This window comes from Sinocyclocheilus anshuiensis, unplaced genomic scaffold (assembly GCF_001515605.1).
Source record: "Sinocyclocheilus anshuiensis isolate Anshui unplaced genomic scaffold, SAMN03320099.WGS_v1.1 scaffold1010, whole genome shotgun sequence".
Taxonomy (NCBI): Eukaryota; Metazoa; Chordata; class Actinopteri; order Cypriniformes; family Cyprinidae; genus Sinocyclocheilus; species Sinocyclocheilus anshuiensis.
In genome coordinates this window covers 1,222,862-1,250,060 of record NW_015537936.1, presented here as the reverse complement: position 1 = coordinate 1,250,060, position 27,199 = coordinate 1,222,862, and the positions used below count along the sequence as shown (strand labels likewise).

Sequence of the window (27,199 nt, the reverse complement as noted above, 5' to 3'; positions counted from 1 at the left end):
TACCGTGAAACCGGTATAATTTTGAAAAATACCGTGATATAAATTTTTGGTCATACCGCCCAGCACTAATCTGAAGAACCTTCTTTCGCCACAAAGAAGCTTTTGTAAAACAGAAAGGTTCTTCACAACTGTAACTAAAACTAAAATAGATAACTAATACAAATCAAACTACCCTCTGTTTTAGAGGGTTTTTTAGACACTCCCAATATGTCGCAGTTGATTAATTTAGTATTTAGTATTAATTAATTTAGTATTAATTACATACTAATATTATGCATTATTATATGCATTGTAAATTATGCAAAATTACAGCATTTAAATGGTAGAGTTCTCCTTACTTTGTCATATAGTGTCTCTCTCAGTGAATGGGACACAGATTTTACTGATACTAGTAAAATATATATATTGAATAATATATGTTAAATAATGTTCTTAGTCTTTTCTTCCTGTGGGGAAGCATCCCAGCCAGAAACTAAAATAGTTTACTATGAATGAAATGGAAATTAAATTAAATACAATGAATTGTGTAACCAAAATACCAATAATGCCCAGAAAAAAAAATTTAACATGTGACTTTTAATTATAAACAAGCCCGAAATACACCGGGACTCTTATTTTGAAATGTCTATACTATTGCGGGATGATCCTTCAGATGAGAGAGAAAATATGCATTCTTACAATCGTCTAAAACATATTATATAGAGGTCATAAAGTAGACATTGTCATAATTCATCAACTCGAGTTCATAAGAAATCGCTTGGCATAAATGTGCGCTATTCATTGATTGAGAATCACTTTGAAGCAGTGTTAAACGAGCCTGTAGAACACGCAACAGCGCCACCTTGTGACACTGCAACGTGCAGCGCTCTTTTTTTTTAATGAAATTCGTTCAGTTCGCGCACATCTATTTTTATTTGCGACGAGCCCTGTTTCTGTGAAATATCTGCCGCGTCTCTGCAGCACACGTGGGAACGTCAGCGGGAGTAAACCGTTCTCGCGCACACAGAACGAGCAGATACGAAACGTGTAGGGCGAGGAGAGATTTTCCACTAGTTAATCGATCGCGGATGGTTTCATTATTTTGGGCGGATAAAAAAGTATAAAGAGGATAAAAATAATAAAAGCAAAAATGTTTCTCCATATATACTTGGGCGGCCCGCCCAAGTAAAGTCTATGTGTGGGAAGCACTGACCAGACACACAGCGTTTATCATGTTTTTCCATTTGACAGTGTTATGGATGTTCACTCACTAGACTGTATTATGGTATTTCTATGTTTTTGGATGTGATGCCATTAGTACTACCATGACTTTCAAGTCATGTACCATGGTATTTACGTGATGCACCGAGGTACTTTAAAGCATAGCTTGTAAATAACTTGGTATGTGAATTTTAATCATTCTGTACCATAGTATCACCATCTGATAGCATCACTGTACCACCACCATAGTGCTTTTTGTGGTTGGTTGTCATGAAGTAAAACATGAACTGGTTTCTTGTTTAATTGCGGTGTCCTAATCAGTCAGGAGACCTTATGGCACTTGCATTTTCAGAATCTGCTGTAATGTGTAAAATGAATATGATTTTTGTCCATAGCTAAAATAACACAAGTGTTCACTTTAAAGAAAAAATTATTGTGCATTGTGATTGGGTTGCCTAATTTCTGTTTTTAAGGTGCTTTGGTGACTGATATATTATTTAAATGGAATAAAATCAATGGTTTCAAAACTTTCAGCCTACTAATCTGTTCCATTGCATTCTTGCTGATTATCGATTACACATTATTGTTAATATCGCTGTAATATCAAAGCTCTTTTAAATGTTCATGAAAGTTTCGATTTGGTAAATAGTGTTTAGTTGTGTACTTTTACATTGGAAACTGTGAAATTAATTTATCGTTTAAATGTTTTTTTTGTTTTTGTTTTTTTTAATTACAGAAAAATCTGCTTGATAATTTTTAACTTTTGATATATCATGATACGTCACGATTCATGACAAGTTTCATGTTGAGAGTTGTATCGTGTCAAATCGAACACGTAACTGACATATCTTAAAGCTGAAAAAAAGTTTTTTTTTTTACTTGTGCGATTCCCATTCCAAAGCAGTGTTATTTTGGTATATTAATAATATACTATTGAAATATTTATTAATATTTTAATTGGATTACATTTTTATGTTTTCATTAAATTTTTGGTGTAAGTGTTGTTATTTTATGTGCTTTTGTAATTTTTCTTATTTTTATTTATTGATTGATTTATTTAATGACTTATTTATTTATTTATTTAATTTCTTGCGGTTAGGTGCCAAGTCAACATTACTAATTTTTATTGAAGTTTTTATCAAATATTTACTTATTATTTTAGCCTTATTTAAATCAATGAAAGTGATTTTTAATAGTTTTAGTTTTAGTAAACAATAACAAACACTGCTCCGAACAGAGAGCTGTGCATAAATACGGCCAGAGCTCATGAAGTTGTGGGTTATTTTTATGGGTGTCCGATTCAGTTCTGTTGGGTATCAAGGAATGTGAAATGTGTTTCGCTTTGGGAAACGTGCAGGATAAAGCCAGAAGAACTGGAGAGCAGGGAAACGCTTTGCACATTTATAATCAAACTTGTTTTTAACATGCCTGTCATCCTCACAGTTTTATATCCGAACGCTGCTTTTAGAAACTGCAGGACCACAGAAACCGTTTCCATCACACAAATCACAGTGTCCTCAGACAGTCACCCAGTGGAGTTTTCATCCACGTCAGGCCTGCTACCGAGCCAAGCAGCAGAGATGGCCATCATTCCCACAATGCACCACGTGCGTGTGAAACCCGAGCCGTGCTCTCTTTTGGCGTACGGCTGAAATGGAGTCGTGAGTTGAAGCAGGGGTCTGAATTCAGGCAGCATACGCTCTTACTGTGTCTGAGATGCATGTAAAACAGGAATTCTGGAGAGATACGAGGTTTGAACGACTGCGTTCTTTCATTTGTGAGGATCTGTAAAGGTTGGTCTGGTATTGCTAGTCTAGTTCTGGTTTCATGATAAAATACTTGTGTTTTCTTTTCTACTCTTCTTGTTTGTGTTCAACAGGCGCGTGTCAAAATGTACGGTACTGATCTATGTTGACGATTATAGGCACTATGTGCTGACATAAGCACACTTGACAGCTGCACACAGCACATGTGTGGATACGGGGTTCTCCGCTGTGTGTGACACTTGTGTTGTGTTCGCCTGTTGTCTGTCTTCTGAATGGGAAACTCCAGAAATAATCCCGCAGCCGCTCTGGAGTCGGTGTAGCACTTAAGGGCGCATAAATAGATCCACTAAATGAAATATTATATTGATCCTTGGGGTGAAATGACAAGAAACAGACAGCTTTCAGAAGCAGAGTGACATGATTAATGCAAGAAAGCAAGTTTACCACGGTTAAGAGGTTAACATGCAGCGGGGAAAAATCACTGTAATGCATGGCTTTTATCCTATATACAGTGGGTACGGAAAGTATTCAGACTCTGTCAATATGGGGTGCTGTGTGTACATTAATGAGGAAAAAAAATTAACTTAAATGATTTTAGCAAATGGCTGCAATATAACAAAGAGTGAAAAATTGAAGGGGGTCTGAATACTTTCCGTACCCACTGTAAAATAGTGAGAATAGGATGCCAATGGTCGTAAATTGAGTTATAATTTTATAATATAAATATATTTAATATGTTGACATGACATAAACATTATGTTCAAAGAGAGAGGAATTTGTTGCATTAATATTATATTATTTTTGCAGTAAAACACTCTCCAAGAAGTTGCATCTTATCCTCTTCAAACTAAAATGAATAAATCAGCATAAATTTCTTGGGCTTCTTAAGATAGACTTGTTGAGTTTGTATTAAGAAGCCCTAAATAATTATGCTGGTTTTAGCAGTTTTAGTTCAAAGGGGATGAATTCATAGATGCAACATCTTAGATAGGGTTTTACCGTGGTGACAATTCAAAATCAGCGATTCCCAAACTTTTTTGTTGTTGTTGCTGTACACCTTTGACCTAAAATATTTATAAATATTTTACGTTTGTATTTTAATTAATTTTCTGACATCCTTTAATAGTCACATGAAATGTTGGTAAACAAATAAAGATTTAATGGTTTATTTAGATTTTTATTATAATTATTTTTTAATATTTCATTTTTTATTACATTATTATTTCTATATATATATTTATTTTTTACAATAAAAAAAAAAATGTATTGTAAAATAATTACTTTCAATTTTGCATTTTTATGTTTGAATAAATTAATAGCTTTTTACCCCAGTTTGGGAAACCTTGAGCTAAACAGCACAATAAAATACTAATTCATACATTAAAAAAGAGAAACTTTCTAATCTAGTAGGCAGTTGTTGAATGGCTAGTTGACCATGACTCATCCTTAATACTGGATGGTTTACAGCCGCTTTCAGAAAGAGCTAGTTTCGAAGTGTGACGTTTTCCAGAGATTTTGTTAAACGTGTTTTTGCTCTGGTCGGTCAACAGACATTTGTGGAAAACATTTGTGGAATTCAGCTGAACGTGTTTGTCGATTTGTCACTTTTGTCGAGTTTCCCAAACTAGCTGAGTTTTGCCTCTCACTGCAGGTATGTTATGTCTGATTGCTCGTCTGCATGGTAAATGACGTCCTGATGTTCCTCAGACGAAAGCCATCCTCTCTGTCTGTGTCTTTGCTCTGATAATGATCCACCTTTCTGTGTGGAGGGGAACATTCCTGGCTTCATTAGTAACAGATGTGAAGGACCTTTTCAAAGTGTGTCCTGTGAGTGGAAAGCAGCGCTGTAGTGTGGTTTGGTGGGGTGGACAGTTGTGTTTTGATTTTTTTTTTTTATCTTTCATGTATGAGGACAGTTGTGTTGCCCGACAGGAACTGTGCCGCGGCTGGTGGATCATGAACAATCACGCTGTCATCGCCAGCCCTGAAATACAACACAGCAACCCTGTAGTCAGAAAATATCTTATTACCTGGTGTGTGTGATATTAACACTTCCATTCAGAAGTTTGGGGACGATAAACTTGGGGACGATTTTTTTTAATGTTTCTGAATGAAGTCTCTTCTGCTTTCCAAGGCTGCATTTATTTTATCAAAAATACAGTAGTATTACTATTTAAAATTCCTGTGATCAAAGCTGAATTTTCAGCATCATTACTCCAGTCTTCAATGTCACATGATCCTTCAGAAATCATTCTAATATGCTGATTTGCATTATCAATGTTGAAAACAGTAGAAAACAGAATTTTCTATAAATGTCTTTACTGTCACTTTTGATAATTTTAATGCATCTTTGTGGAATAAAAGTGTTAATTTCTGAAACAAAATGTACTAACCCCAAACTTTTAAATGGAAGTCTGTATTATTCTGATTATCCTTTTTTTATATCTAAAGCAGCTTGCAGTGAGACTTGAATTTATATTTATTTTTAAATAACAAAATCTTTAAAAAATCAAACATGTAGTTCAGCATGTAGTATGCAAGTATGCATTCTTAGCATTAGTGGGTATTAGTATATAGTTAAACATTTAATCAGCGCTTTTCAGAATCTGATGAAAATAATATATTTATCATCAAAATCTCTCTCGACTTGCCCATATAATCTTGCTGCTTACCTGTTGAAACAGATGTAGTGTGTTTTATGATACTTTAAAATGTAGTTTAGATGTGCAGATTGCTGGGTTTTGGTCCAGTGTTTTGCACCCCATTGGTTTTCATTTGTAGGGACAAAACAGCTGGTTTGGAATAATTTTTGGGTGAACAGTCCCTTTAACTGTTGTGTTTCCGCCAACATGATGTGTACATCTTTGGATGTGTTTGACAATTGGCTGCATGCTTTTGTGAGCTTATTCTGTTCAAACGTGTGGGTTTGGTATTGTTGTGGACTGAAACAAGCATCGTTACTAGCTGATTGATTGTTTGTTGATGGTTCATCTGCACAGCGATATTAGTATTGTGCTTTTGCCAATACAAAAAGCCGCACTGACAGAGGAAGTTCAGAGCTTTATTTAGCACGAGACCTTCAGCACAGATGATCCATCACCACAAGACTTCCTTTTCATCTTCGACCAGGGCGCTTCCCAGCCTTCTCCCATTCCTCGAGTGTCTGAAGGGTGTTCTGTGAGAGGTGCCAAGTGTGTCACCCTGTTTCCACTGTTGTGTGTTATTGAGCAGGTTAAGCAGTGAACGCTTTGACCCGGTTGGCACTGAAACACACTTTAATCCATGGGGTTTACAGACAGGAACTGTGCTCGTCTATTCCTTGTCATGCGCTCACAGACCTGGCTTTTACAGGAGACAGACGTCTGCTCTTCTCTTTCTGAAAGACTCACAGAAGGAGCCTGTCTCTGTCCTCTAAAGGTGACATGAGTGTTTGTCTGTGTTTGGGCCCGTTGTGCATGTGAGCGCGTGTTTTCCTAGATAACTGTTTGTTGTTGTCAAAGGAAGTGAGATTTTGAGGTCACTGGAACACAGCAGATAAACAGAAGGGACTTCTGGAATGATTTATGCTGCTTAAACAGCGCAACAAGTTCCCGTAGTGTTAATTCAGCAGCACAGTGATGGTTTTGAATAATAATTATAATACAGTATATTAAAACAGTTGTTATAATAATAATAATAATTAGTATTATTGTGTGTATATATATATATATATATAACTATTATTATTAATGTTGTTGTTATTATTAGTATATTTTTTCATCCGTGTTTTAATTTATATAATACACACATTCTATTGTCTAGTTAGAACCTTATTTGAGAAATAAAAAATGTAATATTGTTATAGATTATATTTTCAATTGATTAATAAGTTTGATTACATTTTTAGTTTTATGAATTAATTTCATTGGATACTATGTTTAACAGTAAATGTAATAAAACAAAAAGTCAACAATTTGGAAAAACAATAAAACATATTTAATGGGTTTTATGGGAGTTCAGTTGTATACAAACAAAGCTATGTTTACATTCATTCTTGAGGTCTAACAAACATGTGGAATGATTTCCTTTCTCATTAATAGTATGAAATGATATTGTGATAAATACTCAGTCATATTGAATGATTTTTATTGTAATAATATTTTTGGCCAAATTGCCCAGCCCTACTTGAAAAATTGTCTGTTGGTTGTCTAGTCAGTCCTAATTATGTCTCGTATAATGTGGCACGTTTCACACAGGAACGTGTTTTTGTGTTCAATAAAAGACAATCCAGCACCCGAGGCTGTCATCTGAAGTGTGATGACTTTAGCTGTTAAAATGAGCAAAATTGTGCGGCATTATATTTTTTTCATCTTATGCAAATCCAACGGGACTTTTTGCTTAATGACAGGCCGAAACAACACATCTCTCATGGGTTTTACCTGTTGGTTTTGAATTGCAGGTATTGTGATGGGCTACGGGCCCTGTCCTGTTCTTCAGACAGTGGTATACTGTGCTCTTTGTGGTCCTGTAGTGTTCTGTTAGGTTTGAATATTGAGTGTTTTTTTCATGACATAAGGCCCATTGTGATTTGTTGTTTCAGTGTGTTCTGTTAGGGGAACATCGCTATATAGCTTGCTCCATTTGACATGAATGATTCTTTCAATTATGTGTCTTGTTGAGGAAACATTGGCATTGTTATTTTAGTATTATTTGTATTGTTTATTAATATTATGAATGAGCTGAATTAGCAGTTGGTTTAGTTTTTAAAAGCTTTAAAAGTTTAATTTTATTCTTTTCATTTTTAATCTAATATTTTATTTTATTTTAGTTTAGTTTTAATTTACCAAAGTCTGTTTTTAATAGTTTTACTTCTTGACATGAGTGATTCCTCAAATCATGTGTCTTGTCGAGGAAAGTGTGGTTTATAGTATTTCAGTGTTATTTATAGTATTTATTAATATTTTGAATTAGCCTAGCTTTTATTTTTTTGTCTTTAATTTGTTTTAATAATTTTGTTTTTTATGCTTTTTAAAAAAGATTTTAATGTCTCAATTTTTCTTTCATTTATTTTTCAGTTTTAGTTATTTGAGTACTTAAACGCACACTTATTTTAGTTTGTTTCCATTTTTCATTTATTGTTTATTTTATTTTTATTCAGCTTTATTTATTTTTTTTACCAAAATCTGTTTTTAATAGTTTTTGTTATAGTTAACGACACTGGTTTCTTTACACACAATTTTCACAATTTTTATTACTGTACTAAAATATTAGATTTTTTTTTTTGCACACAAATGCAGCAAGAGTATAATTTAGGCCTCATACAGTTGATGGTTTAATGACCAGAGAAACTCTCTCTAATACACTGTAATCAGTGCACTGTTTGAAAACCAACGCCTGAATCAAAACACATCCTCCCTGTGATATCTCACTGACATTTTCTCTTTGTCTCTTTTGCAGGAAATGACTGAGAGGCCTTACAGATAGTTTGTGCTTTTGTTTCTGCGGCCTGCGTTTGCAGAGAGAATCCTATCTGGAAGCACATTTGTTTCCGTTGTATTAACTACCTCAGGCACTGGAAACTGATAAAGAGGGAGCCCGGCGATCTCTCCCGGCAGCTGCGTCTGTTCAACCGGCCCCGCTCGGCCCAGACCAGCTGTACAGTGCTCACAAACCTTCTGACCGACTGGATCCGTCAGAGCGGCGCAGGCCCGCAACGTGCCAAGGCGACATCACCCCGTAGCTCGCACCAATCTTGTCACTGTTTTTCCTTTCCTGAAAATTCATATTGTTTTTTGCTGAGAGATTTTTAAGATTTTTCTATTTTTATTAGAGGGCTACTGAAAGCGTTGGGAAAGAAGGGTTTTTCGCTTCCATTTGAAGGATTGATTATGCACTTTGGATTTTCATCCAGGATTAAAGCTAGATCGTATTTTCCCATGAGGCACCTGTGAACCACTTCTAAAGGAAACTAAGTTTCAGTGAAATCTTTTGTCATTTTTGCGCTAAAATTTTGATGTGAGCTGCGTCTGAAGCTGCAGCTGGGCTGCAAGATTTCCTTGAACCTTCCATCGTGCAGCTCTCCATCTCTCTCTGGAGCGGGATACTGTCATGACTTCCCCTCTGATGGGATCTTTAAGCTATCTATTTACTTGATTCCAGGAGTCCCAAATTAGGCATCCAGAACTCATTCGAAGGTGAAGTCGAGAGGACCGTTACTTCCTGGGCGCATTTAATACTTATGTATTGTTGCAGTGCACAAGAAAGTAAAATGGACTACAAGCTGCGCTTTTTGCTTGGCGGGTCCAAGCACAAAGTGCAGCAACACCAGCAGTTCCAGTTGCCCGAGCTCAGTCGGACCCTCAGCGCCCCGTTGGGCTCTTCTTGCTCCACCCCTTCTCCCATGGCGACCATAGGCTCCTCCCCTTCTGTCTGCCATGCCCCGCCCCCCGGCGCCACCACGGCGATCGCGGACATCCAGCAAGGCATCTCCAAATACCTGGACGCGCTGAACGCGTTCTGCCGCGCAAGCGCGTTCCTGACCGAGCTCTTTGGCAGCGTTTTCCGGGACTCGCGTTACTCCAAAGCAGCTATGCAACTGAAGGACGTGCAGGAACATGTCATGGAAACGACCAGCCGGCTCACCACAGCAATAAAGCCCGAGATCGGCAAAATGCTGATGGAGCTCAGCGCAGGCGCGGCTAACTTCAAAGACCAGAACGACTTCAGCCGGCAGGATGTTGAGGTAAGTCGCTCGAAAACCACCTTGCATGTTGATGTTTAGTAGTACTTGTCTTTGAGGTTAAAGGCACAATATGTAGGTTTTCGCCAGTAGAGGTCGCATTTTCAAAACAATAACAAAGGCGAAGCTTGAAGTGATGCTATGAAGGAGGATGTTCACGGATGAGGTAATTACTTAATTTTTTTTATTACCTGTACCTTCCACAGTTTTTCAAACAGCGAATAAATTATACAGAGAATGTGAGCAAAGAACATACATTGTCAAAGAACATTGACTAACTTAAGTCTAGCGTAAGTTTAAGCACTCAAAAAAACTCCCCTTATACTCGGTAAAGCTGTCTATACACGGTTTCATGAATGAATCTCTTAGGCCTACATCATACGTACATCTGTCTTTGTTGTTTATGATGAGAGAATTCGCGTGAGAGCTGAATTCAGTCAGCGAGTGCGTGCAGTGAACAAAAAAACCCTCATTTGAACGCCTCTGTTTGACCATTGCATTCATAAGCTCAACGGACTTGTGTGTGATTGGTTATAATGCGCAACACTGTAAAAACGTGTAAAAAAAACATGGCGCAACATTGAGCAGATCTAAATTTAATGCTGCGGTCAACACTTTTCCTTTCATTTTGTTCTCAACAGCTAAAAATGGATTTAGTTTAACTGTACAACCCTCTAATTGTTGTTATTGTCATATCGATGCATAATCACAGAAATTTGGCCCAAATTGTGCAAGCAAGCACAGTAAAAATTTAGATTTTTTGTGTTCTATAAATCACATTTTAAATTGCAACTCTATTTAAACTCTAGAATATCCATAAATGCCATAAATGATGCCGGCAAACAGAGCCTGTGAATTTTGGAAAGCTCTCGCTCTTTTTTAAATTTTTTTTTTTTATGTAATTCGCATAGATTTAGTCGCATATGTGAGTGATTTACTCGCAATGTAGAGGGTTGCTGTACAGTAGCATTTGTGTCGGTGTGTTGCCATAGTTTCTACAAATGGAAAATGAGGATAGTGCGGATATTACGTCATTGATAGGCGACAATGACCAGGGACGAGTCATTATTTAAAATTGGAATTTTTCTGGATTTACAACTCCTTGGGAACTTTTGGGATAATATAAATACACAACTGCATGAAATATATCACACTGTGCAAGTAGTTTTTGGATATTTTATTATGAAAATCTTACATATTGTACCTTTAAGCAAAACAAATGTGATTATTTCTGAGAACCTTTTATGCATATACTTAACTGCAGACATGGAACTATGTGGTACTGTACAAATATTTTGAGCATCCCTTATTTTTCTTTTCCGAAGCTGGCAACCCTAGCGATAAGACCCATATCTTCACAGTTTTCTATTTTATTTTTTGGCAGAGACCAATCAGTGTCAGTTGTATATTTGATTAACAATGATATTGTCATATCGATGCATAATCACAGAAATTTGGCCCAAATTGTGCAAGCAAGCACAGTAAAAATTTAGATTTTTTGTGTTCTATAAATCACATTTTAAATTGCAACTCTATTTAAACTCTAGAATATCCATAAATGCCATAAATGATGCCGGCAAACAGAGCCTGTGAATTTTGGAAAGCTCTCGCTCTTTTTTAAATTTTTTTTTTTTATGTAATTCGCATCAGAAACTCTGTTTAGCAGTTTTTGCAACCTGGGCCGTTTGCTCTAGCAGGAGATGCTCACCATCAGGCCACTGTTGTTCCTCAGACACTGATTATTTTTCAAAGACGGAGAGAGGAGAGGCCTCCAGATCTTTTATAGAGGAATTCCTCTGTTCAGAGATATTTTTTTATTATCTGTGTGTTGTTGTTGTCTCCGTGTATACTGGCGTGTAAAATCTAAGAATTTATTAGCCAATGGCTAATGTTAGACGTTATTTAGTCGCCCAGAGTAAGATTTAGTCGCATATGTGAGTGATTTACTCGCAATGTAGAGGGTTGCTGTACAGTAGCATTTGTGTCGGTGTGTTGCCATAGTTTCTACAAATGGAAAATGAGGATAGTGCGGATATTACGTCATTGATAGGCGACAATGACCAGGGACGAGTCATTATTTAAAATTGGAATTTTTCTGGATTTACAACTCCTTGGGAACTTTTGGGATAATATAAATACACAACTGCATGAAATATATCACACTGTGCAAGTAGTTTTTGGATATTTTATTATGAAAATCTTACATATTGTGCCTTTAAAGGTAGCTTAATGTCTTGTTTACATGCTACAAGGTGTCTCAAAACACCATAAATGATGCCCACAAACTTCCTTGGAAGTGATTTTAGGAGCCAGTCAGATTGGAGCTTGTGGATTTTGTAAAGCTCTTCCGATAACAGCCGGTAAAAACTAACCGGGTAAAAACTGGGTAACTGCAGTCGGCGCTATTCGTTTGCTGGGAAAATTTTTTTCTCTGTTGAAGCTTTGCGTTTGGTGCATGTATCTTCAAATGCAAATGAATCCCTGCCCACTTTTCCGCAGAGCCTTTGCTGCTTGCGCCTCAGATACTCTCAGTTTGGTCTTGGTTATCATATTGATCGCAGTCACACTCACGTGACATTGCAGTTCTTCGACATCATCATCTTCGTCATATCAGTGTAAACTTCTGATATATGGTGTTCTGAGCGCACACATCCGAAGTGCGAGCACAAAAAGCTGGCTGCCAGTTGGTGGGCCACGTGAGTACTAAACTAAGTTCTCTTTCTTGTCTTATTACACTTAAACTGTCAAATACAAGCAAGGTTATGTCAAAAACACATAAATGCAGTTGGTTATGTCTGTGAACATAAACAGCTGGGAAATAAATCGCATGTGTATATTCGATGTGTGTGACAGCAGCGCAATGTACAGTACCTATTGCTGTCTGTGTTGTTAATATGAATCAAACAGCAAAACAAAAACAGAAAATCACTCTCTGCTCTTGAATAACTTTAGTAGCTTTATAAGAATGAATTTCTTTCTTGAATTCTGATTTTAAAGGGAGATAAACATGGTGGACTGTGTACAGCTCACTTAAGGGAGGAGCTAAGCTAATAAGTCAGAGATTGTTATCAGTCGTGGGCGGGGCCTATTCAAAGTAATGAATCACTTTGGAGTACATTCCTGAACGGCTCATTTTTAAACACAATTTCTGATTTATGGGGAAAATAAAGAGTGGATGAATTTTTATCACAATAGTGTGGTTGTGTACGCACACTGCAGGCACATAATTATGTTCAAAAACAATAAAAAGTGCGTGTACTGGAAGCTTGTGACACTATAACAAATTCCTTGTATGTGCAAACATACTTGGCAATAAAGCTCTTTCTGATTCTGATTCTGATTCTTTCTGATATTTTCGGAAGCCAGATGCTCTCTCTCTAACCGTCTCTATCCGAGTGGACATACTTTCTAGCTGGTGCGGTTGGCCGTGTGAGTTGAGCCGCGCTGGTCAGTCTCCGTGTCTCTGCTCGAGGGGCACATATAAGCTGAAATGATGCCTTTATGAGTGAGGGTTTGTGCCCTGGCGGATGTGGTCACACTCAGAGCAGGAAGGCTTCACACCACAGGCCTTTAAAACGGGCACTGTGGAAGGGACCCTGGCCAGACCTGCAGCTATTCAGACCAGATTTGAGTCCCGACGGAACCTCGCGCTAAACACAAAACGCCAAAGTTTTCAAAAGTATGAAATGGAATATTCTGGCAATTCCAAATTCTTTCCACCTGAGCGTGTTGGCTGTGGAATGTTTTCAGATATTAAAAGTGTTTTATAATGTTTGCAGAAGCAAAAACATCCTGAATACTCACCCAGAATTTTTTACAGCAGCTGCTCTGGAAAGTTTCGGCTGTGTTTTCAAGTATTTTCATCTTGTCTTGTGAACAAGGCTTGTGGTATGTCTTCTTTTACATGAAGAATGTAAAAAACATACCAGTTCTGCTGCTTTAAAACACAGCCTGTGTTTTGTCAGAACATTTCAGCTGCCAGATATGCATGGAAATGTCAGTGTTTATTAAACTGCGGCCTTCTGAACTCATGTACGGAACCAGAGGAAGTATTTCTCGAATGCACGCATATTAGCAAATATTTATAATTAATTATAACTAGTTATGATTAATTATTCATATTTCCCCATGAGCTGATTCGCTACAGCTCTCTGTAAACACGGCACAGACTCTACAGGCGGTGACTAGTGTCTATTCAGCATCTTGTGTTTGCTAATGAGCGTTTTGTTTGCGAGTGGCCCTTCCTGCCTCGCGGGAGTCTGCTAAGGGGCGAGTTGATTCTCCTGTTTACATTGGGCTGGCAGGGCGACAGCAGGGTATTCCCGTCCCCAGGGTGTTAGCTTACACCGCGATTGTCTCAATGAAGCGCCACTACAGAAATACACCCACTGCACCGCTCAGCCAATCAGCAGTGCTCTTTTTGGGTGCCCTCAATAAGAACACTTCTTACACCTAGATCAGGTTTCCAAACCTTGTGATGTGATTTGTTTGCGTATGAACAGTTGAATGCTGATCCTGAGAGGTTTTAAATGGATGAATCCATATTTACTGCTGACGATGAATTGTAAGGCATAGCACTGCTGTTTAAGCCTCATCTAAATCTGGGCTGAACAATTAGTTTAGACAGTTTATCGTCACCCAGATTGATTCTGCATGATTTTGCATGCAATGCATTGAATTTACTGTACCATTAAGGATTCAATGTGAATCAATTCACCAAAACAATTATCTTTGCTTTCACAGTGTTCTTGGTCTTGAAATACACTCTTTTTAGCCACTTTAGATTCAGTTTTTCATTTGCACTGTTCTTTCCCTGTTTCAATATGATTGCCTATTATTATTATATATTGTTAATAATAATAACAATAATAGTAATTATAAAATATTGCATTAATATATTATATTTACTATTATCATCATTATTATTATATATACATTATTATTATTATATTTATTTTGTGTTGTTAATAATAACAATAATAGTAATAATAAAATATTGCATTAATGTATAATATTTACAGTTATCATTATTAATAATACATTATTATTATTATTATTATTATTGATTATGATGATGATAGTTTTTTTGTCCCTTTAGTATCCATTTTTTAATTTGTGCTGTTATCTCCCCATTTCAATATTTTTGTTATAATAATAATAATAATAATAGTAGTAGTAAATGTTATATAGTAATATATTTGTATTCATTGTTGCTGTTATCATTACAAATGTTAAATTGCATTATACAGGAATATATATTTTTATATTTGATTATTATATTTATTTATTTGTATTGATAACTTTACTTTTTTACTATAGGCTGTTTTAAATGCCTAAATCATTTCTTTATTTCTTTATTATTATTATTATTATTTTTTTTATAGTATTTTTACCATTTATTTGTTTAATTTTGCATATATGTACTGTATGTCAAAGGTGTTTTAAACCGTGCTACTATTATGTCAATGTGTGTGTATGTTGTTTTTTTTTGTCATGTGCTTTAGAATCAAGAATCAATTTTGAATGTTTTTTTTTTTCCTGCAATTGGCTGTATTTATTTAAATTCTGAACCCTTAGAATGTTTTAGTTTAACTTTGTTGTAAGTTTCACCTGTCAGAATCTTTCTCGTGCTTATCATCAACAAGTGGACAAGCCCTGAAACCTTTAAATAAGCCTGGAATAATACAGTTAGTTGATTTATGCCCTTATTAGCAGTGTGTCCAAATCTGTCTTGAGCTAATGTTTAAAGCAGGTTCCTATATACGCTGTCGGCTCTCAGGTGTTTCTGCGTGAGGGGTGAAAGACTGAAACTGGCGTCGCCTTGTTTATCCTGTCTCCTGTTGCACAAGATGGCATATTTCTGTCTTTACAACTTGGCCTGTAGATATTTTCAGCAGATACCTGTAAAAGAAACCCTTTCTGCTGTGGTGGGGGTGACAGGCCTGTCTCCTGCCTTCTCTCTTTATGAACAGTTTGAGGGAAAGAATCAATTCATGCATCGCAATTCTGACTCATTCTGTCGATCTACAAAATTCAAGTTATTTATTGAAAACATACACAGAGCCAATCAGCGAAGTGACTGAAGTGGTTTGAGCAGATGCTGATCCTGTGTCTTTATTTCATTATTTTTACGAGCTTGTCTCCGCGCTCTCATCTTGATGAGTAAGACGTGAGTCAGGAAAGACTCCCTATTTAGGAAGCGATACAGCAGTAACTCTGTAAATCTGCTCAGAATGCATCTGTGTCTGGGAATGTTCAGAACGCTGTCTGCTGCGTTGACCTCGGTGGGTTTCTTGCCTCATTTGGTGTGTGGTTTTAGTTCTGCTTATTAACAAAACATCATCACAAGATGTATGTGCCTGTTTCTGGCCTGATTGATGTTATTGATGTCTGTTATGAGATGTAAAGCCTGCTTTAATGAACACTTGACATAAGGAAAGCTGAGAAACATGTCACACCTCTTTATTTCATTCTCAAAAAAAAAAAATGTTCCCTGCTTTTCTGTGCAACCTTTTCTGGTATTTTGTTTTGTTTTATGTCTGAACATCACCTTGTGTGGCCTTTTTTGGTCAAAGGAGACTTTTCCCCCCCCGCAGATTAACATGCTTAATAATAATAATAATAATAACATTATTTTAAAAAATACATGTGAAATATCAGGCATATTTTTCTTCTGTTTTAATGTAATCCTCTGTTGTTTGCCAAAAATAAAAGGAATTGTTAAATTATCCTTTGATTACATTTTTTATAGAGTGATGTTGTTCATATTTTATGCCTTCATTTGTTTATAAATTTGTATTAAAGCATAAATCCAGAAAAATGTAAATAGACGTTTTTTCTGAGAGAGGGGGGAAAAAACTTAAAAAATAAAATGTTTCATATAGCCTGGTTATTGTAAAAATAAATAAATGAATAAATAAATAAAAAAAGTTTAAATTATAAACTTGTTAAAGTTTTATGAATTTTATATTGGACATGCTTGTTAGTTATTAAAATTTAAATAAGCCATTAAAACAGAATCCAAACAAAATTACATTGGAAAACATGCTTTAATTTGTGCAAAAATATAACAGATCTAAAGGGATAGTTCACGCAAATTCGGTTGTCGTTATCTCACCCCCAATTTTTTCCAAACCTGTATGAGTTTGTTTCTTCTGTTATACACAAGAAGATATTTGGAAGAATGATGGTAGCCAAACAGTTGATGGTACCCATTGACTTTCATAGTATTTTTTTTTTTTATATAAATGTAAAAGATGGCAGAATTAACATTTTTGGGTGAATTCTCCTTTTAATAGAGCCTGAATTAAGAATCAAGTCAGTTTTGATGCTGTGTTTTGTGGTTAAAGGTTTAATATGACTCTCTTTCTCAGGTGCTGGGCCGCTGCTTCCTGACGGTGATGCAGGTGCATTTCCAGTTCCTGTCACAGGCGTTGCAGAAAGTCCAGCCGGTGGCGCAGTCCTGTCTGGCCGAGGCGCTGGCGCAGGTTCAGGAGAGACACGGAAATGCCCACACACAGAACACGGGCCCTGGGCCCCTGACAGAGCTGGAGGAGGCCGTCTGCTCATGGAAGGGAGCTTCAGAGGTACAAACATCACCAATCAATGGTCATCCTGTTCAGTTAAAATACCTAAGTAAACTACTTTATAAAGCAAAGAAAAAATTATGCATTTTAGTCATCAAACCCTTACAAAATAATTTGAAAATGTTTGAATTAAATGAATTATATTTTAGAACATAGTTAAAATGTAACAAATTTTATTGATGTTTAATTAGATATTATATTTTATTAAAAATATATGTCTTATTTTTTTTGTGAGATTCACCCATTTATTGTCTAGATATGATTTTGCGAAGTCTCTTTGTCTTCCTATTCAGTTCGGGCTGCATACTACCTCAAATACTTAGCTAAATACTTTCAGATCAAATAAACGCTGAGTTAACCAGCCGTGTGTGTGCTTCAGGTGACAGCGTGTCTCAGGGAGAGAGGGAGAGACGGCTGTCTGTCTGGCATTCAGGTGCAGCAGCTCTTCTGTTCTCAGAACACCTCCATACCTGAACACCAGCTCAAAGAGCTCAATGCCAAGATCGACAGCGCTCTGCAGGTGAGCACACACACACACACACACACGCTTACAGCGGCTTACCACGGTAACAAGAGTTAATACAGTTATTACAGTTGTAGTTTGTGACGTAAAGTCATAATAAATGAACATGGATCTCCTTCAAGCACCCAAAGCATAGTTCATTGTCATTTTAAATCTTTATCAGTCTTTGTCACTATCCTTCAAAACACTAGGTTTCCCCCTTTGTCATCAAGTTTTACTTATTCTCACATATTCTACAATAGATGTACAAGTAGTACAGGTCAGGATTTGCATGTTTAATTTTTACATAAATATATCTGTTATGCTGAATGATTATCGAAAATAATTTCACCCATATTTTGACATCTTCACAAAAGTTATTTGAAACATTAAAGTAGACACTTTACTTGCATTTAATATGCTTTCTATGTTTATAAAATCACTTTCGTTCATTTCATTTGATGCAAACACCAGAATATTATATTCTTATTTTTAAAAGCCAATCTACAAACCATCAGGATGTGATTCACAGATGAAGGCCAGACAAAGTTGTGTTTGTGACATAAAAAGATAATTGTGAATGTTTTTTTTTTTCTTTGCAAATCTCATTGTATTTATTGGTGAATTTAATAAATGTTAGTGAAACTCCTCTCATTCTGTGTTTACTTTTTATCTTTCTCGTTACATTTATTTGTGGACCATAATCTATTTATGTGGAATAATGTAACAAAACTGTCCATATGTATTTGCTTTTAAGAATTTGTTGATCACCTGCAAGACTATGCTTTATAATGTTGTAAAAAATGTATAAAGTAAATGATATGTTATTCTGTTTATAATGAGGCTTATTTTGAGCCACTGACTGACCCACTGACATTAATAAGTCTCTCTCTGTGTGTGTGTGTGTGTGTGTGTGTGTGTGTTGCAGGCGTATAAAGTGGCGTTAGACTCTTTGGGTCACAGTGAATATGCTCTGAAGGCCGGATTTCACCTTAATCCCAAATCAGTGGAAGCAGCTTTGCAGGTATGTTTGCCGTGTGTGGAATTACAGCTTAGTGCAGATTAAAGCTGCTTTCTGGAGCTTCATGTGTTCAGCAGTCGCACAGGGACAGACGTTTGACTGTCCGCATCTTGTGTGATCCACCGTGCATCATATTCTGGATAAGAACTGTTCGGTTAGACAGGGAGAAACCATCTAACATGTTAAACAAGCAACCTCATTGCTTCAAATGGAACTTTGAACTTTGTAACCTTTCGATTCATTCTTCTTCTACAGAACAGCTCATTTTGCAGCCTGTTACTTGTAAACATGACTTTGCATTTGTGTGTTTTCATGTATCTGGGTCAGTCACGTGATTTTATTATGCGTTTTTGCAGGGCTGCTGTAGTGACGCTGAGGCCCAGCAGGCCGGACGCTTTCACACCACGTCTCAGCCCATCCAGTGTGAATTATCCACAATCCCCGTCCAGATCGGCTCTCATCTCCTCCGAGGAGTTTCCTTCAATGAAAGCACATCAGATAACCTCAAGCTTAAAACGGTACTCAGAACACACACTTCTGATTGATGACTAGAGATGGGATGAGGTCCCGGCTGGAAGTGTTTTCCATGAAAGCGAGTACAAAAATAAGAGAGGATAAAACTAGGAGAAGCGTGCACATCTCAGACTGTTTGTTTTAACCACTGTTATGTGCAGATCATGTCTGCCTCATATTTCACATCCAAAACAAGAAAATTAGGCCTTTTTAAGACCATTTAGCAGTTTTTCTTTATTGTTATTACAATTAGGCGCATTTTCATTTTGAGACCTTTTTGAAAAATCAATACTTTTATTCAGCAGGGATGCATTACATTGATCAAAAGTGACAGTTAAGACATATATAATGTTACAAAAGATTTATATTTCAAATAAATGCTGTTCTTTTGAACTTTCTATTCATCAAAGAATCGTGAAAAATAAAATCTATCAGTTTCCACAAAAATATGAAGCAGCACAGCTGTTTTCAGCATTGATGATGATAAAAATCAGAAATGTTTCTTGAGCAGCAAATCAGCATATTAGAATGATTTCTGAAGGATCATGTGACACTGAAGACTGGAGTAATGATGCTGAAAATTCAGCTTTGATCACAGAAATAAATTACATTTTACAATATATTCAAATAGAAGAGAGGTATTTTAAATTGTAATAATATTTTGATGAAATAAATGCAGTCTTGATGAGCAGAAGAGACTTTCAAAAACATCTTACCGACCTCAAATTGGTTGAGTAGTACAGTAAAACATTCATGCACATTACAGTAAAAAGAATCATCTTATTTCATTTAATGTAATCTCTTCCCAGCATGCCGTGCTGCAGCTGCTCAAGGATGCGGTGGATCAGAACGGTGTGGCCGTGCGAGATGATTCGCCCGTCACAGAGGTGCTGAACCAGGTGTGTCCCTCCAGCTGGAGAGGAGCCTGTAAGACGGCCGTTCAGCTGCTGTTTGGACAGGCTGGACTGGTGAGTTTCACACATTTGACAAAGAGCATAAAGTCTGATCCACATTGCAGCTTATTCCAGACAGGAACGGACCACTTGGACAGGAAGTCATGCGTAAAACCGTCAACCACCGCTTTTTTTTTTTTTTTTTGTCTTGCATTTACATGTATGTATTTTATCCAAAGCAACTTGCATTGTTTTAATGCATTCAAGGCAGTTTACTTTTTTATTTTAAATGTAATGTTTTTGTAATTTTGTTATTTTTATCATTTATTTATACATCTTTTTAAAATATGTATAATAATGTTTAATTTTTATTTCATATATGTGACCCTGGACCACAAAACCAGTCTTAAGTCGCTGGGGTATATTTGTAGCAATAGCCAAAAATACATTGTGTGGGTCAAAATTATTGATTTTTCTTTTACGCCAAAAATCATTAGGACATTAAGTAAAGATATTTAGTAAATTTCCTACTGTAAATATATCAAAACTTAATTTTTGATTAGTAATATGCATTGCTAAGAACTTCATTTGGACAACTTTAAAGGCGATTTTCTCAATATTTAGATTTTTTTGCACCCTCAGATTCCTGATTTTCAAATAGTTGTATCTCGGCCAAATATTGTCCTATCCTAACAAACCATACATCAATGGAAAGCTTATTTATTCAGCTGTATAAATCTCAATTTTAAAAAATGGACCCTTATGACTGGTTTTGTGCTCCAGGGTCACATATATTCAGCAACTAGCTGAAATAAAAAGTTTATCATTTGTATTTTTTTATATATTTTTTTTTTTTTACATTTATTTCAAGTACCAAAAATGTGTTTTATGGTTTTAGTTTTCTATTATAACCTTGATATTCCAGAATAGTTTTATTGGTTCACTGTCAGCAACGTTCACATGAAAGAAAGCATGAAAGTCTGAATACTGAGGATTTGAAAAAGGCCTCCGGCTACAGGAAAATGATTTCTGAATAATCATAAAGTGGTTTCCATGACTCTGTTTCTGTCCTTGCCGTGTGTGTGGTCAGAGTGACCGTGACCTTTGGGCGTGTGTGTGTTTTTAGTGGAGAGTCGCCCTCAGTTGAGTCACATTGAGGATACACCTGCGCTATTAATAACAATAGCCCACTTCCTGTTTGATAGGAAACTCCCTCTCCGTTTCAAATGCAACTGCATGCTGTGGCTACACGGCCTCTTTTTAAGAACTGTGGGAAATGTTTCATTTGTGTTTTCGGATGGAAACGGCTCCTGACAGTGATGAAAAGTCGGGATACTGGGGCTCTCAAGCATCCACTTGGCATTAGTTTGACTGTGAAATGATTGATTATGATCATTGGACGAGCAACACATGATTTATACTGGCAGATCTTCATGACAGTGTGTGTGTGTGTGTGCAGGTTGTGGTTGACACGGCTCAGATTGAGAATAAGGAAGCTTACGCCCCTCAGATCTGTCTTGAAGGATCTAAAGTTGTGATCCAAGTTCCATCTACATGGTGAGTAACCGTATATGATAAGATTTATGTAATTATAGCAGTTAATTGAATCTCAGTAGACCGACAGCAGATCCGCGTCTTCTATGTCTGCAGGTTACTAGAGTTCAAGCTGCTTTATTTACCACTTATTCAAAGTATTGACTAATGTTGTATGAACGACATTAACCATTATTTTCTTAATGAAGACATTTATCTCTGTTAATTTGGATGATTTAGGCTCAGTTTCAGGAAAAGCATCAATCATGGTTTCTATTAAATAGCAAATTGAAAGTGGTTATATAATTGCTATATTTTAATATTGTTAAGTTATTGGAATTAGTTGTATTTATTTTTGTTTTTTTTTAACTGTATTTTCTCTACTCATAAGTTTACCATGAAAACAGACTTTCCTGATTATATGGCATACAGTAAAAATACAGTAAAATAAAATGAATAACATTGAAATCTAATCTTATCTTCTAAATGTACTTTTTGTCTTGTAGGTGTCTGAAGGAGGATCCAGCGACAATGTCTCTACTGCAGCGCAGTCTGGATCCAGAGAAGACCCTCGGTCTGGTGGATGTGCTTTACACAGCTGTGTTTGACCTCCAGCGCTGGAAAGAGTGCAAGTCAGTGTCAGCATTAGTGCTGGAAACATACCTTCACATAGATCCCTCAAGGACAATAGGAATTTTAAAATGTTCAAAAGTTTGGGGTTAAGATTTAGTTTTTTTTTGCAAAAGTAATGCTTTTATTCAACATTGATGCATTAAATTGATTAAAAGTGACAGTAAAGACAGAAAGGATTTCTGTTTCAAATAAATGCTGTTCTTTTGATCTTTCTATTCATCAAAGAATCTTGAAAAATAAAATGTATCATGATTTCCACAAAAAAAGTTGCAAGTTTGTTTATGCGCTAAAATAACTAAAATGAAAACTGCAATCAAATTGTTTAGTTTAGTTTAGTTCATTTATTTAACAGGGACCATGCACAACACAAATATCGTACTAGAGTTTGCTAATTTGCATCTGTAGTCCCTGGGCAGGATATTGTTAAAAAATTGCAGCACTCCATCACAATAAAAATTACAATATCACAAAAAAGTATAAAACTAAATAAACATAAAGAATAATAAAACTGGGGAAAAAAACAACAAAATTACTTGTTAAATTAATTAATTAAATAAATTAAGACTTTTATTAATTAAATAAATTTAATTAAATTTATAAAAATACAGACTTTTTGATTTTATATATATATATATATATATAGTTATCATTTATTATTATTATTATTATTATTAATTTAACACAGAATCCTTGTGAAATACAATCTAGAAAATAAAATGCACAATGCACAATGTATACAATATTTTACTGAAAAAAATATATTTATATATACTAAAATAACTAATCTTAAAGGGCACCTATTATGCCCCTTTTTACAATGTAATATAAGTCTCCGGTGTCCCCAGAATGTGTCTGTGAAGTTTCAGCTCAAAATACCCCACAGATCATTTATTATATTATTTTGAATATGCTTATTTTGAGTGGAAGCAGAAACATGCTGTATTAAAGCATGTCTCTTTAAATGCAAATGAGCTGCTGCTCCCCGCCCCCTTTTCCAGAATAGGGCAAACATCCGTAGCACGCCTATAGAAAGTGGCTGCACACGGCATGAGTGTACTAAAGTTCTCTTTCATACACGAGTTTGTTAAAAACATGCATAAGTTACAAAAACACAGTTGGTTATGTTTGTGAAGGTAAACATCTAGGAAAGAAATCGCATGTTTATATTAGATCTGTGTATTAAGTGACAGCAGCATAATATACAGTACCTATACTGCTGTCTATGCTATTAATATGACCCAACAAATAAAATATAAGCAGAGAATCACTTACTGCTCTCGACTGAATAACGCCTTAATAAGAAGACATTTCTTTCTTGAATGCTGCTTTTAAATTAAAACGCTCCAGCGTGAAGATAAACATGGTGAATTGTGTGTGGCTCACTCAGGGCGGGGTCTCAGCTAGCTTATGGCAGTGTCAAATCAACAATCGTGGGTGGGGCTGGTAAATTGTGACGTCCCCCTTTTTCACGGATTCTGTGATCGGCTTGCTCTGAGACGCTGCTAATGATATATGGAGATTTAAAAAAAAAGGAGCGGGTGGATTTTTAGCATTATAGGGTGGTTGTGTACACACACTGCCAATACACATTTATGTCCAAACAACATGTGAAAGTGAATTTTGCAGATTAAAAAAAGGAGTGGGTGGATTTTTATCATTATAGGGTGGTTGTGTACACACACTGCCAATACACATTTATGTCCAAACAACATGTGAAAGTGAATTTTGCATAATAGGTGCCCTTTAAAGCTGAAATAAAATCAATAAAAGCTATATAAAAATAAAAAAATACTTTAAAATTAAAATGGAAAAGTTAAAAACTAATTCAAAATTTGAATAAAAACTATAATAGCACCTTCATGATACTAAAATAATAATAATAATAATTTATTTGCTGGTGTTTCTGTGCGCAGGGAACAGACTTTGCCCACCATTCAGATCCAGCTACAACGAGACACGACTGATTACGGCGGCCTCGTCGATCTCCCTCCGGGGAACAGCACCAAATCTTCAGGCGGCCTCCCCAAAACCATCTCCAAACTCACCTCACGCTTCACCAAGAAAACCTCGTCCAACTCCAGCGCAGGCGGCAGCTACTCCATCCCCAGCACCCCGTCAAGGAGCAGCGGCAGCTCGGACGACAAAGCCAGCCGCCTGCACAGCCTCCTACAGATGAGCAGCATGCCGTGCACACCTGACCCCAGCCACGCGCATTCTTTTTTTTTTAATTTAATTTATTTTTATTTCAGTTTTAGTAATTTTCATACTTAACCAATTTATTTTAGTTGCAAAATGTCTAATTTTTTTACGTTTTACATCTAATATGCATATTTTAGAATTTAGCTTTATTTCAAGTTTAAAGTGTGTGTATTTTATGTGCGTCTATATATACATATATATATATATATGTATATACATATATATATATATAATGCTATCAGTTTACAAAACTATCCTATTTTTATCAAAACTGGTTTATACATTTAAAGCGGACATTTTTTAATATCATGACATACTTATTTTATTGTACTGCTACTGCTGTACTATTTTTACTGGATTTTTATGCATACATGCTTTTTGAGCTAATATTGCCCACGACCCCTTGTTCTGGTGAGGATTGAAAGACTGAAGCCGCCACAGTAGTTTTTACACATATAAAGCCGAGATGTGTTCATGTCTCCATCTCCATCTGATTAATTGCATTACTTTTATTGCAATATTTTCTTTATAATTAATTGCTCTGAAAGAATACATCAAAATGACAGTGTAATTTTAATGTAATGAATTTAGTTAGATGCTAACACTTGAATGCACATAATAAGAGGGGTTGTCACATCACAACACAATTGTGTTACTTATTCAAAAGTGTTTTCTCATTACGCATTGTTAAAAATGCCATGGTTTTTATACTGTGTGAGTGTGTGTATGTAGTGGTTCCTGTGATGCAGCAGGTCACTTTAGTGCATTAGTGGTGCATGTGTGTGTTGGACTCTATTATGTGTTTCTGCTGTGCTGGACATATATACATATATATATATATATATGTATATACATATATATATATATATAATGCTATCAGTTCACAAAACTATCCTATTTTTATCAAAACTGGTTTATACATTTAAAGCGGACATTTTTTAATATCGTGACATACTTATTTTATTGTACTGCTACTGCTGTACTATTTTTACTGGATTTTTATGCATACATGCTTTTTGAGCTAATATTGCCCACGACCCCTTGTTCTGGTGAGGATTGAAAGACTGAAGCCGCCACAGTAGTTTTTACACATATAAAGCCGAGATGTGTTCATGTCTCCATCTCCATCTGATTAATTGCATTACTTTTATTGCAATATTTTCTTTATAATTAATTGCTCTGAAAGAATACATCAAAATGACAGTGTAATTTTAATGTAATGAATTTAGTTAGATGCTAACACTTGAATGCACATAATAAGAGGGGTTGTCACATCACAACACAATTGTGTTACTTATTCAAAAGTGTTTTCTCATTACGCATTGTTAAAAATGCCATGGTTTTTATACTGTGTGAGTGTGTGTATGTAGTGGTTCCTGTGATGCAGCAGGTCACTTTAGTGCATTAGTGGTGCATGTGTGTGTTGGACTCTATTATGTGTTTCTGCTGTGCTGGACAGTTTAAACAAAGAGCAGGACAAAGCGATACACATCACTCTCTCTCTCTCTATCTCCGTCTCTCCGTCAGTGGGCTCGGATCCAGAGTTTGCGCGTTATGTTGCCGGGGTCAATCAGGCCATGCAGCAGAAACGACAGGCGCAGCATGTTCGTCGGCCCAGCAACACCCGCAGTAACTGGCCACACCCAGACGAGCAGCACAGGGGCTGGACACACCCAGAGTACTACAGCGAGGGGTGAGACGCTCTGACCAATCACAGCACAGCATCTCATCATGAATTGTTTCAGTGTCCAGTTTCCATCTTCTTAGTAAAGTGCAATAGAGTTACGCTTGAAGTGCAACTTTACGTGAAAATTGTAAGCTTCTATAGCTCTGATTTCTGATGCATTTCATTTTTAAGTACATAAAATAGTCTGAAGTGAGACAGACGTGTAAATCACAGTAATGATCCTCTGTTGACAATCGTGCACCTGCATAACAGACACTAGTATTGCACAACATTGTTTATCCTAGGGCTGCACGATAAATCGAATTGAAATCGAAATCATGATTAGACAGAGGCTGCGATTGTCATGCGTATCTTTCAGTGAAGCACGGTTCTGTGATCAGTAGTAAATCTCCATCCGAAGGCCAGAGGGCGCTCTCGCACGGAAAGTCCAAATACGCCCGCAGAAGAAACCCAGGAAATCCCTATAGGGGTTGCTGAATAAACAGAAGATTTAAATGCTTTCATTTATTCAGCGTGACTAATAAACACATGACTACGGCAATATATGGTTTATCTGAGTTCTTATTATTATAATTTTCATTATAATAAAGTATGTCTATAATGCAATGCTAATCGACATAGCTTTTATCACTGCTTAGAATACTATGAAATATGTTGCGTGCCTTATTCTGTATAAGAAGCCACATCATCTCACAGAAGGATTTATTTCAAACACTCGGCTGACATTATGAAGTGAGTTTGGAGTAAAAGCATGTTATTAAATGTGATATTTTCACGTGCTTTCAGATGGAGCAGCATTTACTACAACGATTTCTTCGATTTCATAATCGTACGATTATGTCGTCTGCGATTGTTTTTGCCTAGCTTGTCAGAGAACTACGGCTCTTTGTATTAAATGCTGCTTCATCTGAAAGCAGGTGATGGAGATTTACTACTAATCACAGAACC

The 27,199-nt window shown here is 36.1% G+C and overlaps 1 protein-coding gene across 1 annotated transcript in view; it reads left to right on the top strand.

The window, feature by feature from the left end:
* Window positions 1-27,199, top strand: part of garre1 (granule associated Rac and RHOG effector 1) — a 44,388-nt gene that overhangs the window by 8,922 nt on the left and 8,267 nt on the right. Inside the window, exons 2-11 of the mRNA XM_016448026.1 lie at window positions 8,403-9,687; window positions 17,058-17,270; window positions 17,650-17,790; window positions 18,701-18,796; window positions 19,150-19,311; window positions 20,116-20,274; window positions 21,659-21,756; window positions 22,239-22,364; window positions 24,279-24,575; window positions 26,024-26,257. Of these exons, the coding sequence (XP_016303512.1) occupies window positions 9,184-9,687; window positions 17,058-17,270; window positions 17,650-17,790; window positions 18,701-18,796; window positions 19,150-19,311; window positions 20,116-20,274; window positions 21,659-21,756; window positions 22,239-22,364; window positions 24,279-24,575; window positions 26,024-26,257 (2,030 nt within the window). The 5' untranslated portion in view covers window positions 8,403-9,183. The remainder of the gene's footprint in view (window positions 1-8,402; window positions 9,688-17,057; window positions 17,271-17,649; window positions 17,791-18,700; window positions 18,797-19,149; window positions 19,312-20,115; window positions 20,275-21,658; window positions 21,757-22,238; window positions 22,365-24,278; window positions 24,576-26,023; window positions 26,258-27,199) is intronic.